The 16,500-nt window shown below is 41.3% G+C and overlaps 1 protein-coding gene across 1 annotated transcript in view; it reads left to right on the top strand.

Annotated features, from left to right (window-relative positions):
* Positions 1-16,500, top strand: part of LOC109559709 (antigen WC1.1-like) — a 45,244-nt gene that overhangs the window by 19,185 nt on the left and 9,559 nt on the right. The window contains 4 exon segments of the mRNA XM_070788783.1: positions 2,524-2,832; positions 2,924-3,241; positions 15,528-15,620; positions 15,720-16,034. Coding sequence (XP_070644884.1) covers positions 2,524-2,832; positions 2,924-3,241; positions 15,528-15,620; positions 15,720-16,034 — 1,035 coding nt within the window.

Genomic DNA, 16,500 nt, shown 5'->3' with positions numbered 1-16,500 from the left:
AGTTCACTCAAACTCACGTCCTTTGAGTCGATGATGCCATCCAGCCATCTCATCCTCTGTCGTCCCCTTCTCCTCTTGCCCCCAATCCCTCCCAGCATCAGAGTCTTTTCCAATGAGTCAACTCTTCGCACGAGGTGGCCAAAGTACTGGAGTTTCAGCTTCAGCATCATTCCTTCCAAAGAGCACCCAGGGCTGATCTCCTCTAGAATGGACTGGTTGGATGTCCTTGCAGTCCAAGGGACTCTCAAGAGTCTTCTCCAACACCACAGTTCAAAAGCATCAATTCTTTGGCACTCAGCTTTCTTCACAGTCCAACTCTCGCATCCATACATAACTACTGGAAAAACCATAGCCTTGACTAGACGGACCTTTGTTGGCAAAGTAATGTCTCTGCTTTTCAATGTGCTATCTAGGTTGGTCATAACTTTTCTTCCAAGGAGTAAGCATCTTTTAATTTCATGGCTGCAGTCACCATCTGCAGTGATTTTGAAGCCCCCCAAAATAAAGTCTGACACTGTTTCCCTATCTATTTCCCATGAAGTGATTTTTTAGAACTAACACCCCAAAAAGATGTCCTTTTCATTATAGGGGACTGGAATGCAAAAGTAGGAAGTCAAGAAACACCTGGAATAACAGGCAAATGTGGCCTTGGGGTACAGAATGAAGCAGAGCAAAAGCTAGTTTTGCCAAGAGAACACACTGGTCATAGCAAACACCCTCCTCCAACAGCACAAAAGAAGACTCTACACATGGCCATCACTAGATGGTCAACACCGAAATCATATTATTATATTCTTTGCAGTCAAAGATGGAGAAGCTCTATACAGTCAGCAAAAACAAGACCGGAGCTGACTGTGGCTCAGATCATGAGCTCCTTATTGCCAAATTGGATACTTGGAACTCCCCAAATTGGTGTATTTGTTCACTGCCTCCTTCCTTTCATTCTCTGCTGGAGTCCAGCTCCAGCAGCCAGAGGTTCAACCTGAAAAGGTGAGCAGTGTCAGCGAGAAACTGAGGCAGCCTCTCATTTTTCTTGGACTGCCTGTTCATTTCAAGCTTATGATTCTCTTTTATACTTTTACAAAAGCATTAGGTCAGAGGTTTGATATTTTTAGTTCCCATTGACCCAGATTTATTTTTCTCCAAAAATCATTGTTGCCCCTCAAAAGGAGTTCCTTCCTCAGCAATTCTCTTATCTACTTTTTCTCATGTGTCCTTGTGAATACACTGTAACTCATGCTAATGTCTGGGCTGCATACCACATTCCTCAGTTTAATTCTTATCTTTCTAAGTCCTGTTTGCCCCTAGTATCCTAAGCTCACTATTTCTTAGAAAGGGCTTCTAGCTAATAATATCTCTAAAGTCCCTAATTTCTATAAGCTATAGTAGAATATGCAAAAAAGTAAAAGTGAAGCCACTTAGTCGTGTCCGACTCTTTGAGACCCCATGGACTATAGCCTACCAGGCTCCTCTGTCCATGGGATTTTCCAGGCAATAGTCCTGGAGTGGATTGCCATTTCCTTCTCCAGGGGATCTTCCCAACCCAGGAATCGAACCTGGGTCTCCCGCATTGTAGACACTTTACCATCTGAACCAACATTACAGCAATCCTTAAATCTTTAGCTTCTAACTCTTTTAATTATTCCTAAGCCCTAAATTCAGCAAATTCCTTTGCCATAAACACTTTTCTCACAAATGGGCTTCAGATAGAAATCCCTCCCATGGTCTCAAACTGCAGCCTGTGTGCTCACCCTGGAACACTTTTTTGTAAAAGTCCTTGAACAAACGTCAGTGATTAACTTTATGAATTATTCTTTGAGCACAGCTGCAGAAGGCTTTATGCCTTCTCATGCTCCTCTCAAAAACAATAAGCACCTTAATATTCTCTTCAGTCAACTCAGCCAAGGAAACGAAAAAAACAAGTGAGAATCACAAAGCCTAACTTCTTCATTCCAGGTCCGTGCCTATGGAACAAAGGGAGTGGGTTTAGGGCCGTGCCTCCATTTTGTCAGTAATGCCTAACACGGCTCCCAACAATTCTCCATTTCTTCCTCCTTATCCTATATATATATATATATATATATATATATATATATATATGGGCAGCATGTCAGCTTCTTTTACAATAAAACATTTATGAATGAAATTAATAAAGATAAAAATAAATGGAAAGTCATCCGGTATCTAACACTAAAATATGTATTCCTTGTATTCAGCCATTCCAATCATCTGTCTTAAGCCCTGTAGCTTCCAGGCTCCTAGACCAAGGATAGTCTTTTCTAACCAATCTCAAAGTATACATTCCTGGAATTCAGTCATTCCAAATTGCTTCTGCAGGTTTTTCTGAATTTCTCTTCAGAAACTTGTTCATGAAAATGTAATTGTGACAGTAACTGTCAAGTTCTCTCTCCATGCTCCACTCCTGGAAAAGAAAAGCTTTCACATCACTGCCTGTGATGTGTTGTTTCCATTTGTCAAGCCAGGATCATGAAGACTCACTGGTTTGTTGTTGTTTTCCCTTAGGATTTGTTCATCTGGTTGAAGGGGATGGACCCTGCTTAGGGTGAGTAGAAGTACATTCTGGAGAAGAGTGGACCCCAGTGTCTGATGGGAACTTTGCACTCTCCACTGCCCATGTCATCTGTGCAGAACTGGGATGTGGCACAGCTGGGTCTGTCCTGGGACACGTGCCCTTCAGAGAGTCAGATGGCCGGGTCTGGGCTGAAGAATTCAGGTGTAAAGGGGAGGAGCCTAAGCTCCAGTTCTGTCCCAGAGTGCCCTGTCCAGGGGCCACTTGTCACCACAGTGGAGCTGTTCAAGTTGTCTGTTCAGGTGAGATGCAGGTCAGGAATAACCTCCCTGCACACTCTGCTCAGGTGAGAAATCATGAGATGTTTCTGAAATCCTGTCATCTTGTATCCAGCATACTCAGAAGTCCAGCTCATGACAAACGGCACCTCTCAATGTGAGGGGCAAGTGAAGATGAACACTTCTGGAAGATGGAGAGCTCTGTGTGCCTCCCACTGGAGTCTGGCCAATGCCAATGTTGTCTGCCATCAACTTGGCTGTGGAGTTGCCATCTCCACCCCCAGAGGACCACACTTTGTGGAAGGAAGTGATCAGATCTCAACAGTCCGATTTCACTGCTTGGGGGCGGAGTCCTTCCTGTGGAGTTGTCCTGTGACTGTCCTGGGTGGTCTTGACTGTTCCCATGACAACACGGCCTCTGTAATCTGCTCAGGTAAGAGAGAGGGAAGGGCTACTGGTGGATGCTCCTGGAGTGAAATATCCCCAAGAGTAGAGAGTGAGGGAAAACTGGCTTCAAAATGTAGATATTTCATGAAATGTTTTTATTTTTTATGAAATGATTCTTCTAACTGTTCATCCATTTTCAAGTCAGGGCAGAAATGTTAAGAAGAATAATACATTTAAAAATAAACATTATTATTTACCTACATATAACCTTTGAGAACAATGTGTAAATAATAAGCATGTACTTCAGTCGGGGTTTTTTTTCCCCTCTGAACCATTTAAAAATTACTTATACATATCAGGTTCCTTTACTCAGCATGCATTTCTTAAGTACAAAGACATCCACTGAAATTCAGAAAATGTTAATTTCACACAATATTATTATTTTTGTTAAAGATTTATTTATTTATTTTTGGCTGGGCTGGGGCTTAATTGCTGCTTGTGGGCTTTCTCTTCAGTCATGTCCAAATATTTGCAACCTTATGGATAGTCCATGGAATTCTCCAGGCCAGAATATTGGAGTGGGTAGCTGTTCCCTTCTCCAGGGGAATCTTCCCAACCCAGGGATCAAACCCAGGTCTCCTGCATTTGCAGCCATGAACATCATGGACATCCATGATCTCAACTGCCTCTGTGAATGTTGAAGGCACCAGTATCTAGTGCCAGGGGGCCAGGAGAATACTTACTCACCTGTGCTCCCAGTAAGGATCAAAGTCCTTTGTTATGTCACAGGAGTTAGCAGAAGCCAGTAAACCTGCTCCATGCCCTCTAGCTATGGGGAAAACCTGGAGAAACCTGGAGAATTCTGACTTGGTCAGACACCTATGCATGAAGGAAACTTGGTAGAGTCCAGGATTCCTGAAAGCAGATTTCAGCATTCCATTGGAGAAAAAAAGAAAGATTGCAGATGGTAAGAGTCATTTTCCAGTGCTGCCCTCATCCTGAGGTGAAACACTATGGAGCTAAACTAGCCAGTGGGGCCTTTCCCTTTGGGAGAAAGAGAAGAAATCTGTCAGTGCCCAGCCCCCCAGTTCTGTGGGAGGCACGAATAAACCCTTTTCTCTCTGATAGCACCCAGAGTTCTGGGGCCAGACCTCATGACTGGGGGCAGAGAAACGATGTGAAAGGTCATTAAGAATGTCAAAGGGTAGAAGATGGATTCAGTTCTTGCTGACTGTGCTCGAGACTTCAACAGAAAACTTCTACACAAGCCTCTGGGGAAACCCCAAAGGAGGATCCTTCTCCCTGGGCCTATTGGTGCCCCCAGTGCCCTGAGTAATCAACCCACGCCTACCTCTACCCTGTTGACAGCTCCCTGTGTGTATTCCCAAGTGTGGAGTTGAGAGTAAACTTCAGTAAATGGAATGTTTTCAGGAAACAGGACAGTCCTGGGGGCAAGGGGGTAACCACACACTTGAGCTGAAGTAGAACCTTGTGCAAAACAAAAAGGAGGTTTTCAGCAGCCAGCCTGGTGAGTGGTAAGAACCAGAGAAGACAAAAAAGTTTAAAATTTTGCTATGGAAGGAGCAAGGAATGTGAAATGGGTGTATCCTTACAAGGTCAGAGAAGAGTATGTATCATCTGAAAGTAATTACTAAAGACTTGGGGGGTGAGAGTTGTCTACCACTTCAAATACAAAAGCACCAGTGCAAAACTCCAAGGCCCATCAAAATGGAAAGATATCATTGTCACAAAGGGTGACAAATATCTTTCAAACTGACAGAGGGACATGTCGATAACATAGAATTTTGTGATCTAACTTAGAAAGAATCCAACATTGTTGTTTTGAGGAATCTCAGCGAGCTATAAGAAAATGACCCACCTCCCAGAATATTGGAAATAAAAGCAAAAATAAACAAATGGGACCTAATTAACCTGAAAAGCTTCTGCACATCAAAGGAAACTATTAGCAAGGTGAAAAGACAGCCTTCAGAATGGGAGAAAATAATAGCAAATGAAGCAACCGACAAACAACTAATCTCAAAAATATACAAGCAACTCCTACAGCTCAACTCCAGAAAAATAAACGACCCAATCAAAAAATGGGCCAAAGAACTAAATAGACATTTCTCCAAAAAAGACATACAGATGGCTAACAAACACATGAAAAGATGCTCAACATCACTCATTATCAGAGAAATGCAAATCAAAACCACTATGAGGTACCATTTCACACCAGTCAGAATGGCTGCGATCCAAAAGTCTACAAATAATAAATGCTGGAGAGGGTGTGGAGAAAAGGGAACCCTCTTACACTGTTGGTGGGAATGCAAACTAGTACAGCCACTATGGAGAACAGTGTGGAGATTCCTTAAAAAACTGGAAATAGAACTGCCTTATGACCCAGCAACCCCACTGCTGGGCATACACACTGAGGAAACCAGAAGGGAAAGAGACACGTGTACCCCAATGTTCATCGCAGCACTGTTTATAATAGCCAAGACATGGAAGCAACCTAGATGTCCATCAGCAGATGAATGGATAAGAAAGCAGTGGTACATATACACAATGGAGTATTACTCAGCCATTAAAAAGAATACATTTGAATCAGTTCTAATGAGGTGGATGAAACTGGAGCCTATTATACAGAGTGAAGTAAGCCAGAAGGAAAAACATAAATACAGTATACTAACGCATATATATGGAATTTAGAAAGATGGTAACAATAACCCGGTGTACGAGACAGCAAAAGAGACACTGATGTATAGAACAGTCTTATGGACTCTGTGGGAGAGGGAGAGGGTGGGAAGATTTGGGAGAATGGCAATGAAACATGTAAAATATCATGTAGGAAACGAGTTGCCAGTCCAGGTTCGATGCATGATGCTGGATGCTTGGGGCTGGTGCACTGGGACGGCCCAGAGGGATGGTATGGGGAGGGAGGAGGGAGGAGGGTTCAGGATGGGGAACACATGTATACCTGTGGCAGATTCATTTTGATATTTGGCAAAACTAATACAATTATGTAAAGTTTAAAAATAAAATAAAATTGGAAGAATAAAAAAAAAATTAAAAAAAAAAAACACAAAATGGCAATTCAATGAAATCAGAAGAATATTATACTAACACAGTAAGAGATTTAATAAACAGATAGAAATTATAACAAAGAACCAACAGAAATTCTGGTCCTGAAGAATTTAATAAATGAAAAAAAATGTAACAGAGAACATCTAAAATAGAGTAGACCAAATTCAAGATAGAATCTGTGACTACAAGATAGGAATTTTGAAACAGCTCTTATCAGTGGAAAATAAAGAAAATTGAATAAAAAAGAACAAAATATCCTATGTGATCTATTAATCTCCATTCAACATACAAATATTAGAATAATTAAGGTTCAGGAAGGAGAAGAAAGGAGAAACTGTGAGAAAGTTTATTCAAATAAATAATAGCCAAAAACTTTCCAAACATAAGGAAGAGACTTGGACACTCAAGTTCATAAAGATAATAACCCTATTATCTGAGTGCAGAAATACCTTCTCCTGGATACTGTATAATGATACTGTCAAAAATTTTAAGAGACAACCATATCAGTAGATTCCTAAGCAAAAAAATCTATAGGCCTGGAGAAAGTGGAATGGCATATTCAATGTGTTGAAAGAAAAAAATTGCCAGCCATGAATACTCTATCCAGCAGTGTTATCCTTCACATAGGAAAGAGAAGGAGAGATTTTCACAAAAAATAAAAGCTGAGGGAGTTAATCACCGCTAGACCTGACTCAAAAGAAATGCTGAAAGGGGTTTTTCAAGCCTAAACAAAATGTTGTTAATTTGTGACATGAAAAAAAAAAATGAATGTATATACAACAGTCTGTGTTAACCACCTCACTTTAGAATAAAGATTAAAGGAAAAGAGTAGTAAAAACAAATGTAGATGTTATAATTTGTTAACAAACACACAACATAAAAAGAGATAAAATGTGACATTGGAATGTACAAGGGAACGTTAAAAAGTAGAGTGTTTGTAGGCATCTTCGGAGAAGGCAATGGCAACCCACTCCAGTACTCTTGCCTGGAAAATCCCATGGATGGAGGAGCCTGGTAGGCAGCAGTCCATGGGGTCGCTAAGAGTCAGGCACGACTGAGCGAATTTACTTTCACTTTTCACTTTCATGCATTGGAGAAGGAAATGGCAACCCACTCCAGTACTCTTGCCTGGAGAATCCCAGGGACAGAGAAGCCTAGTGGGCTGCCGTCTATGGGGTCGCACAGAGTTGGACACGACTGAAGCAACTTAGTAGCAGGCATCTTAAGTTGCTATCAGTATAAAATGAACTGTTTTATATATAATATGCTCATGTAAAACTCATGGTAACTGCAAGGCAAAAATCTGGAGTGTACTTACAAAAGGTAAAGGGGAATCATAGCACACCATCATGAAAAATTACCAATGTAAAAAAGTAGGCTAAGACAGAAACAAAACAAGGCAATGGGACTATAGTCAGAAAGCAATAAGAAGGCATTAGGAATTTTTACATATCCATAATCAGTAAAAATGCAAGTGGATTAAATTCATTACTCAAAAAGAGTGCCTAGTTGCATGGAAATCAAGACCAAACTATTTGCTGCCTAAAGGAGAGTCACTCCTGATTTAAGAACACACAAAGGCTCAAAGTAAAGGGACTGAAAAAGATGCTCCATGGCAAGTGCAAACCTAAGGAGAGCAGAGGTAACTACATTATGTCAGACAAAATAGTATTTAGGCCAAAAATAGTAATAAGAAAACAAGAAGGCAATTATATCATGATAAAGGGGTCAATTCATCAAGAAGATTTAATAATCATAAATATATACTCCCCATTGAAGCCCCTAAATATATTAAGCAAATACTAACAGATATAACCAACCTAGATAGCATATTAAAAAGCAGAGACATTACTTTGCCAACAAAGGTCCGTCTAGTCAAGGCTTTGGTTTTTCCAGTGGTCATGTATGGATATGAGAGTTGGACTGTGAAGAAAGCTGAGTGCTAAAGAATTGATGCTTTTGAACTGTGGTGTTGGAGAAGACTCTTGAGAGTCCCTTGGACTGCAAGGAGATCCAACCAGTCCATCCTAAAGGAGGTCAGTCCTGGGTGTTCATTGGAAGGACTGATGCTAAAGCTGAAACTCCAGTACTTTGTCCACCTCATGTGAAGAGTTGACTGATTGGAAAAGACCCTGATGCTGGGAGGGATTGGGAGCAGGAGGAGAATGGGACAACAGAGGATGAGATGGCTGGATGGCATCATCAACTCGATGGACATTAGTTTGAGCAAACTCCAGGAGTTGGTGATGGACAGGGAGGCGTGGCGTGCTGCAGTTCATGGGGTCGCAAAGAGTCGGACACAACTGAGCAACTGAACTGAACTGAACTGAACAGATCTAAAGAGAGAAAGAGACTGATATATGGTAATTGTAGGGAATACTCATACTGCACTTTCAGCAAATCATCCAGAGAGAAAATCCACACAAAATCATGAGGCTTGCACCATACTTCGGAATGAAGGATCTAACAGATATTTGTGTGGGTGCAAGCTCAGTTGCTCAGTCATGTCTGACTCTTTGTGACCCCATGAACTTTGGACCACCAGGCTCCTCTGTCCATGGGGTTTTCCAGGCAAGAATACTGGAGTGGATTGCCATTTCCTACTCCAGGGGTTCTTCCTGACCCAGGGATCAAACCCACGTTTCTGTCATCTCCTGCATTGACAGGTAGATACTTTACCTCTAGCACCACCAGGGAAGCCCTAAATACTGTATACTGCCATCTAACTTTCATTTTTGTATTACAATACATTGAGAACCAGTGTCTATTAACCCCACGAAAGTTTCTTTACCACCTTCAGGCTGCTGCCTGCTGGGCATTGTGCCAAAACATATTGGCCCACCTGTCACTCAGAGTCATAATCTTCTCCTTTACTTTGCATTAATTTATTCCATATTGACTCTAAAGGGCCTGTAGATTCATCTCTTACATAATATTTTAATGATTCGTAAAGGTTTTGATGAATTAAGTTATCATGTTTGTTTACAGTTTAAGGAGATATCCCAGGCAATCTGATGATATAATCTCTTATAAAGAATCATTAAAATTTTTAGCAGTTATTCCACCTGTCTCCTCCTCTTTCATGTTATTTTCCAGTCAACCATCTGTATACGTTCAGTAATTTTAGATGCCCTCCATTTTTTTGCCATTTTATATTTGATTCTCATCCTTCTGAAAAACTACAGTCATTTCCCCATCACTCAGATACATTTACAGTAGCCTTGGAAAGCTATCTATGACATCTTCCTTGACATCATCTTATCTTTCCAATAATAAAGTCACGTAAGGAGCCCAACCAGCAGGAATCTCTTTTGTCTCAGCTTCAACCATCATTTTCATCAAAGTTATAGCTTCAGAGAATTTTAGTATCACCATTAAACATACCAAAGTTGCTTGTATATTCATTTCAGCAGGCTCCAAGAGAATATTTCGTTTAAGGGTAGACTTCGATAATTCTCTTAATCAGGATATGTGCTAAGTACTCATGCCTTTATCCAGCCCACCAAGAGTCTGTTTGTTCCTTTGTCCATATTTATGTAAAAGCTGCAGCAAACTAAGAGTTCTGAGTAAGACTGGACGTGCCTTTCCATTCAGTAGAATTTGAAGTAGTTCTTGGCACTTCTGCACAAATCTACTTCACTAGAGGATTTAAAAGAAAATTGTTTATACTGACCCACAAAGTGGCTTAATTCTTTTAGTTAGTATTCCTGTGTTTTGTTTTTCTTGAACCTCTCCCCTGCCTGTGTAGTTTTCTTAATGATCAATCACCAGTTGGACAAAGATATCCTTCCAACTGCATACAGTCCTCCCCTTTACAAAATAAATCACCAACTCTGAGGCTCTGACATCCTCAGGTCTGCTGAGTCTGCTCTATGCTTATCTTTGCAGATGCTAAATTGTTTGAATCTGATTCATGGACAGACTAAGAATGAGGTGGAATAACTAAATGATTATAATGTGCTGTTTATGTTTAAATTAAAAAATATATATATTTTTGTGGCCTTACCTCACTGCACACAGAATTTTAGTTCCCCTGCCAGGGATCAAACCCATGCCCTCTTCAATGGAAGCATGGAGTCTTAACCACTGGACTTCCAGGGAAGTTCCTATAATGTGTTGTTTAAAAATTTCTCCCTTGGTAGCACCCAGGAACAGCTTGTTCACATCCTTTAGGACTGTAGATTGATGGCTTATACATGATTTATCCATGCACACCGACTGTTTTGACTAAAGAGCAGTGAGGTGAATTTATACACCTATTCTAAATATTTGTGTACATATTAAAATGGAAAGGAGATAAAGTGGATAAAACAAATTTGAAAGATAATGACAAAAATAGAAGCAAACTAACTTGAAGATTCCTACAATGTGTCCATGGCAACATCGTCTTTGAGTAAGCATTGATAAATAGATCAACAGGACACAATCAAGTTCACTATTAGACCTAAACCTATGTATAATAAGTTGATTTTCTCCAAAGGCATCAAGATATTTCAAAGGGGAAAGTATAATTAAAAAAAAAAGATGTACTGGCTGAATATATTCATGGGGAAAAAAAAAAAAATGAACCACAACTCTTACTTCATACCCTCTTCACCTTTCACCTTCAATCTTTCCCAGCATCATGGTCTTTTCCAATGAGTCAACTCTTCCTATCAGGTGGCCAAAGTATTGGAGCTTCAGCTTTAGCATCAGTCCTTCCAATGAATATTCAGGGTTGATTTCCTTCAGAAATTACTGATTTTATCTCTTTGCAGTCCAACAGACTCTCAAGAGTCTTCTCCAGCAGCACAATTTGAAAGTATCAATTCTTTGGTGCTCAGCCTTCTGTATGGTCCAACTCTCACATACATACATGACTACTGGAAAAACCATAACTTTGCCTAGATGGACCTTTGTCGGCAAAGTGATGTCTCTGCTTTTTAATATGCTATCTAGGTTGGTCATAGCTTTTCTTCCAAGGAGCAAGCATCTTTTAATTTCATCTGTGCAGTCACTGTCCACAGTGATTTTGGAGCCCAAGAAAATGAAATCTGTCAGTGTTTCCATTTCTTCCCCATCTGTTTGCCATGAAGTGATGGGACTAGACCCCATGATTTCAGTTTTTTGAATGTTGAGTTTTAAGTCAGCTTTTTCACTCTCCTCTTTCACCTTCATCAAGAGGTTCTTTAGTTCCTCTTCGCTTTCTGCCATAAGGGTGGTGTCATCTGCATATCTGAGGTTATTCATATTTCTCTCAGCAATCTTGATTCCAGCTTGAGCTTCACCCAGCCCAGCATTTTACAAGATGTACTCTGCATAGAAGTTAATTAAGCAGGATAATGATATACAACTTGATGTATTCCTTTCCCAGTTTGGAAACAGTCTATTGTTCATGTCGAATTCTAACTGTTGCTTCCTGACCTGAAAACAGGCTTCTCAGAAGGCAGGAAAGGTGGTCTGATATTCCCATCTCTTTAAGAATTCTCCACAGTTTGTTGTGATTCACACAGTCAAAGATGTGTGACTTTGCACAAAGATGTGCAAAGATTTCTTTGCACACAAAGATGCAGACGCTCTAAAAAGTCAACAAAAACAAGATTGGGAGCTGACTGTGGCTCAGATCATGAACTCCTTATTGCAAAGCTCAGACTTAAATTGAAGAAAGTAGGGAAAACCACTAGACTATTCAGATATGACCTAACTCAAATTCCTTACAATTATACAGTGGAAGTGACAAATAGATTCAAGGGATTAGTTCTTATCGACAGAGTACCTGAAGAAATATGGATGGAGGTTTGTGACACTGTACAGGAGACAGAGATCAAGACCATCCCCAAGAAAAAGAAATGCAAAAAGACAAAATGGTTGTCAGAGGAGGGAGGCCTTACAAACAGCTGAGAAAAGAAGAGAAGCTAAAGTCAAAGGAGAAAAGGAAAGACATACCCATTTGAATACAGAGTTCCAAATAATAGCAAGGAGAGATAAAAAAGCCTTCCTCTTTGATCAGTGCAAAGAAATTGAGGAAAACAGCAGAATGGGAAAGATTAGAGATCTCTTCAAGAAAATTAGAGATACCAAGGGAACATTTCATGCAAAGATGGGCACAATCAAGGACAGAAATGGTATGGACCTAACAAAAGCAGAAGATATTACAAAGAGGTGGCAAGAATACATAGAAGAACTATACAAAAAAGATCTTCATGGCCCCGGTAACCATAATGGTGTGATCACTCACCTAGAGCCAGACATCCTGGAATGTGAAATCAAGTGGGTCTTAGGAGGCATCACTATGAACAAAGACAGTGAAGGTGATCAAATTCCAGTTGATCTATATCAAAATCTAAAAGATGATGCTGTGAAAGTGCTGCACTCAATATACCAGCAAATTTAGAAAACTCAGCAGTGGCCACAGGACTGGAGAAGGTCAGTTTTCATTCTAATCCCTAAGAAAGGCAAAGCCACAGAATCCTCAAACTATCACACAATTGTATGCATCTCATATGCTAGTAAAGTAATGCTCAAAATTCTCCAAGCAAGTCTTCAGTAGTACATGGACCAAGAACCTCCAGATATTCAGGCTGGATTTAGAAAAGCCAGAGGAACCAGAGATCAAATTGCCAACATCTGTTGGACCACAGAAAAAGCAAGAGCGTTCCAGAAAAACATCGACTTCTGCTTCATTGACTATGGCAAAGTTTTGACTGTGTGGATCACAAAAAAGTGTGGAAAATTCTTAAAGAGATGGGAATACCAGACCACCTAACCTGCCTCCTGAGAAATCTGCATGCAGGTCAAGAAGCAACAGTTAGAATTGGACATTAGAACAATAGACTGGTTCCAGATAGGGAAAGGAGTAGGTCAAGGCTGTATGTTGTTACCCTGCTTATTTAACTTATATGCAGAGTACATCATGAAAAACGCTGGGCTGGATGAAGCATGAGCCGGAATCAAGATTGCCGGGAGAAATATCAATAACCTCAGATATGCAGATGAAACCACCCTTTTGGCAGAAAGTGAAGAAGAACTAAACAGCCTCTTGATGAAAGAGTGAAAAAGTTGACTTAAACTCAACATTCAGAAAACTAAGATCATGGCATCTGGTCCCATCACTTTATGGCAAATAGATGGGGAAACAATGGAAACAGTGAGATACTTTTTTATTTTGGGGGGCTCCAAAATCACTGCAGATGGTGACTGCAGCCATGAAATGAAAAGACGCTTACTCCTTGGAAGGAAAGTTATGGCCAGCCTAGACAGCATATTAAAAAATAGAGACATTATTTTGCCAACAAAGGTTTGTATAGTCAAAGCTATGGTTTTTCCAGTAGTCATTTATGGGTGTGAGAGTTGAACCATAAAGAAAGCTGAGCACTAAAAAATTGATTCTTTTGAACTGTGGTGTTGTAGAAAACTCTTGATAGTCCCTTGGACTACAAGGAGATCAAACCAATCCATCCTAAAGGAAATCAGTTCTGAATATTCATTGGAAGGACTGACGTTGAAGCTGAAGGTGAAGCTCCAATACTTTGGCCACTTGAATCAAAGAACTGACTCACTGAAAAAGACCCTGATGCTGGGAAAGATAGAAGACAGGAGAAGGGTCGACAAAGGATGAGATGGTTGGATGGCATCACTGACTTGATGGACATGAGTTTGAGCAAGTTCTGGGAGTTAGTGATTGACAGGGAAGCCTGATGTGTTGCAGTCCATGGGGTCTCAAAGAGTCAGACACGACTGAAGTGACTTAGCACGCACTTCTGTGTCTTCTTGTCATCTCTTCTTAGTATCTTCTGCTTCTGTTAGGTTCTTGCCATTTCCTAAATGTCCTTGCCAGGTCCTTTATTTTGCCCATCTTTGCATGAAATGTTCCTTTGGTATCTCATTTTCTTGAAGAGATCTCTAGTCTTTCCCCTTCTAATGTTTTCCTCTATTTCTTTACATTGTTCACTTAAGAAGGCTTTCTTGTCTCTCCTTGCTCTAAAGCAAAAGTCCTCAGTGATTTCAGAGGAGGCTGAATGGTCCTCAGACCTAGTACGAAGTTTGAGCAGTGATACATACACTCCCTTCCATTGTTTACTGGGAATTCATGAAGGTCAGCAGAGCTTCAAGGGAGGGAGGCATAGACTTCACTTCTCAGTGGATGTTAAGATTTTGTGGATGCTTAAAACCCACCACGGTATATAAAATGGGAAATTGTTGATTCTAAGTTTCTGCCTTTAGTTCTGTCAATTTTGGCTTTGTGTATCTAAGACTTAGTATATATGAATTCCAGACCTGTTTAGCATCTTTCTGTACATTTTTACATTTTCCATTTTTTTTTCTTTCTGTGCTTCATTCTGTCTCCTTTTAGTATTGCTATCTTGTGCTGGTCTGATGGAGTATTACACATATCCTCTGAGTTATTTCAAAAACTGACATTTTCAATTCTAGAATTTTTGTTAAATTCTTTGTGATCATTTCTCTGCCAAAATTCTATCTTGTCATTTCATTCTTTGAACATTTCATCCATGGTGATTTAAACTTTTGTCGGGTTAAGTCCAGTAGCCGGGTATCCTATACATTTCTTTCTAATGCATTTTTTCTTCATACATTTTTGTCAAATTGTTTATCTTTTGTGACTGAGTATTTTTGATTGACAGACATTATATGTGAAAAATTGTAGAACTCCTTCAGAAAGGATCTTATTTTATAGCTTCCTCCAGACACCCAATTTAGGGTCGATCACCTTACTTGAAAGAGGGTGAAGAAAATAGAAACTGGGCATCCATTCCTTGGGAAAGGATCAGCTTTTAGTTCCCTTTCCTTTTACCATGCCCAGATCCTGGCTAATCTTCTCCCAGGCGGACCCTGAATAGTGCTTCATGTTCCCTGAGCTAGTGTGTCTGGTGAATCTCTGCTGAGCTTTTCAGAGTCTCAGCTCTTACCTCTGAATTGACAAAAGCCTCAGAGAAGTGGCTCACCTCTGCCCTTTATTCTCTCTGAGAGCTTGGCTCCAAAAACTCTCACTGCCTGGGTAGCTCAACAACAATATCAAAAGTATTGATAATTTCTCGCTTTTGTAAATTTATTCTTAGTGCAGCACTTGGCTTAAAACAGAACGTTTGGCATTGTCAGACACAGAACTCTTCATAGAGAAGGTGAACTCTAAAATTACCATAAGGTTACTGCTATGTTACAGCGTTTATCTCAGGCTCCACCGCATAGGTCATTATTTACCTTAATTCAATTTTCTGTTCTTTAACCCTCCCAATCCCCTGTTTCTGCAGGAAACCAGACCCAGGTGCTGCCCCAGTGCGATGACTCCGTGTCTGAACCAGCAGGCTCTGCAGCCTCAGAGGAGAGCACCCCCTACTGCTCAGGTGAGGGTCCCACAGGACAGAAGACCCTTCTCACTCCCCTGCCCCCTCGCCCCCCTCACCACCCGTCACCACCCCATTGTTCCATTTTTCTCTCCTCAGACAGCAGACAGCTCCGCCTGGTGGACGGGGGCGGTCCCTGCGCCGGGAGAGTGGAGATCCTTGACCAGTGCTCCTGGGGCATCATCTGTGATGACGGCTAGGACCTGGACGATGCCCACGTGGTGTGCAGGCAGCTGGGCTGTGGAGAAGCCCTCAGTGCCACGGGGTCTGCTCACTTCGGGGCAGGATCAGGGCCCATCTGGCTGGACGACCTGAACTGCACAGGAAATGAGTCCCACGTGTGGAGGTGCCCTTCCCGAGGCTGGGGGCGGCAGGACTGCAGACACAAGGAGGACGTGGGGGTCATCTGCTCAGGTGCGTGCTGCACACTGTCCACAGGCTGGGGGAGGGATGGGGCCCTGGAGGACGGGGTTCTGAGTCCTAATGGAGAGATGCTGAAAGGACCAGAGTAGGAGGCTTCCTCCCATGGAGCCTGTCTTTCCAGCAGACGAGAAGACGAGGTGCTTTCACTTCCTCCTGCAGTGGCTGAGATTCTGGTCCTTTCTTCTCAGCAGTGTTTCCTGCCAGAGCTTTTTCTCACAGTTTCCACGTGAAAGCAGGACTCACTCTGCAGTTCCCTGTCATAATACAGTCTAGAGATTCTGGTGACGTTGTAATGAAAGCATAGATTTATTCTGTTCAGTTCTGTTTGCTAGGAGTCTGACAATGGTCTCTGTGAGCCAACATCCCAGTGTCCACATTGCTGCTTTCTTCCTGGATGCTCTGCGGCTTACTCTTTTCCCAGCCGTTCCTGGTTTATATGTGGCCTCATTCCTTGGCT

The sequence above is a fragment of the Bos indicus genome, chromosome 5, assembly GCF_029378745.1.
Source record: "Bos indicus isolate NIAB-ARS_2022 breed Sahiwal x Tharparkar chromosome 5, NIAB-ARS_B.indTharparkar_mat_pri_1.0, whole genome shotgun sequence".
NCBI classification, from domain to species: domain Eukaryota; kingdom Metazoa; phylum Chordata; class Mammalia; order Artiodactyla; family Bovidae; genus Bos; species Bos indicus.
Note: the sequence above shows the minus strand (reverse complement) of the source record. Positions and strands in the feature narration are given on the sequence as shown.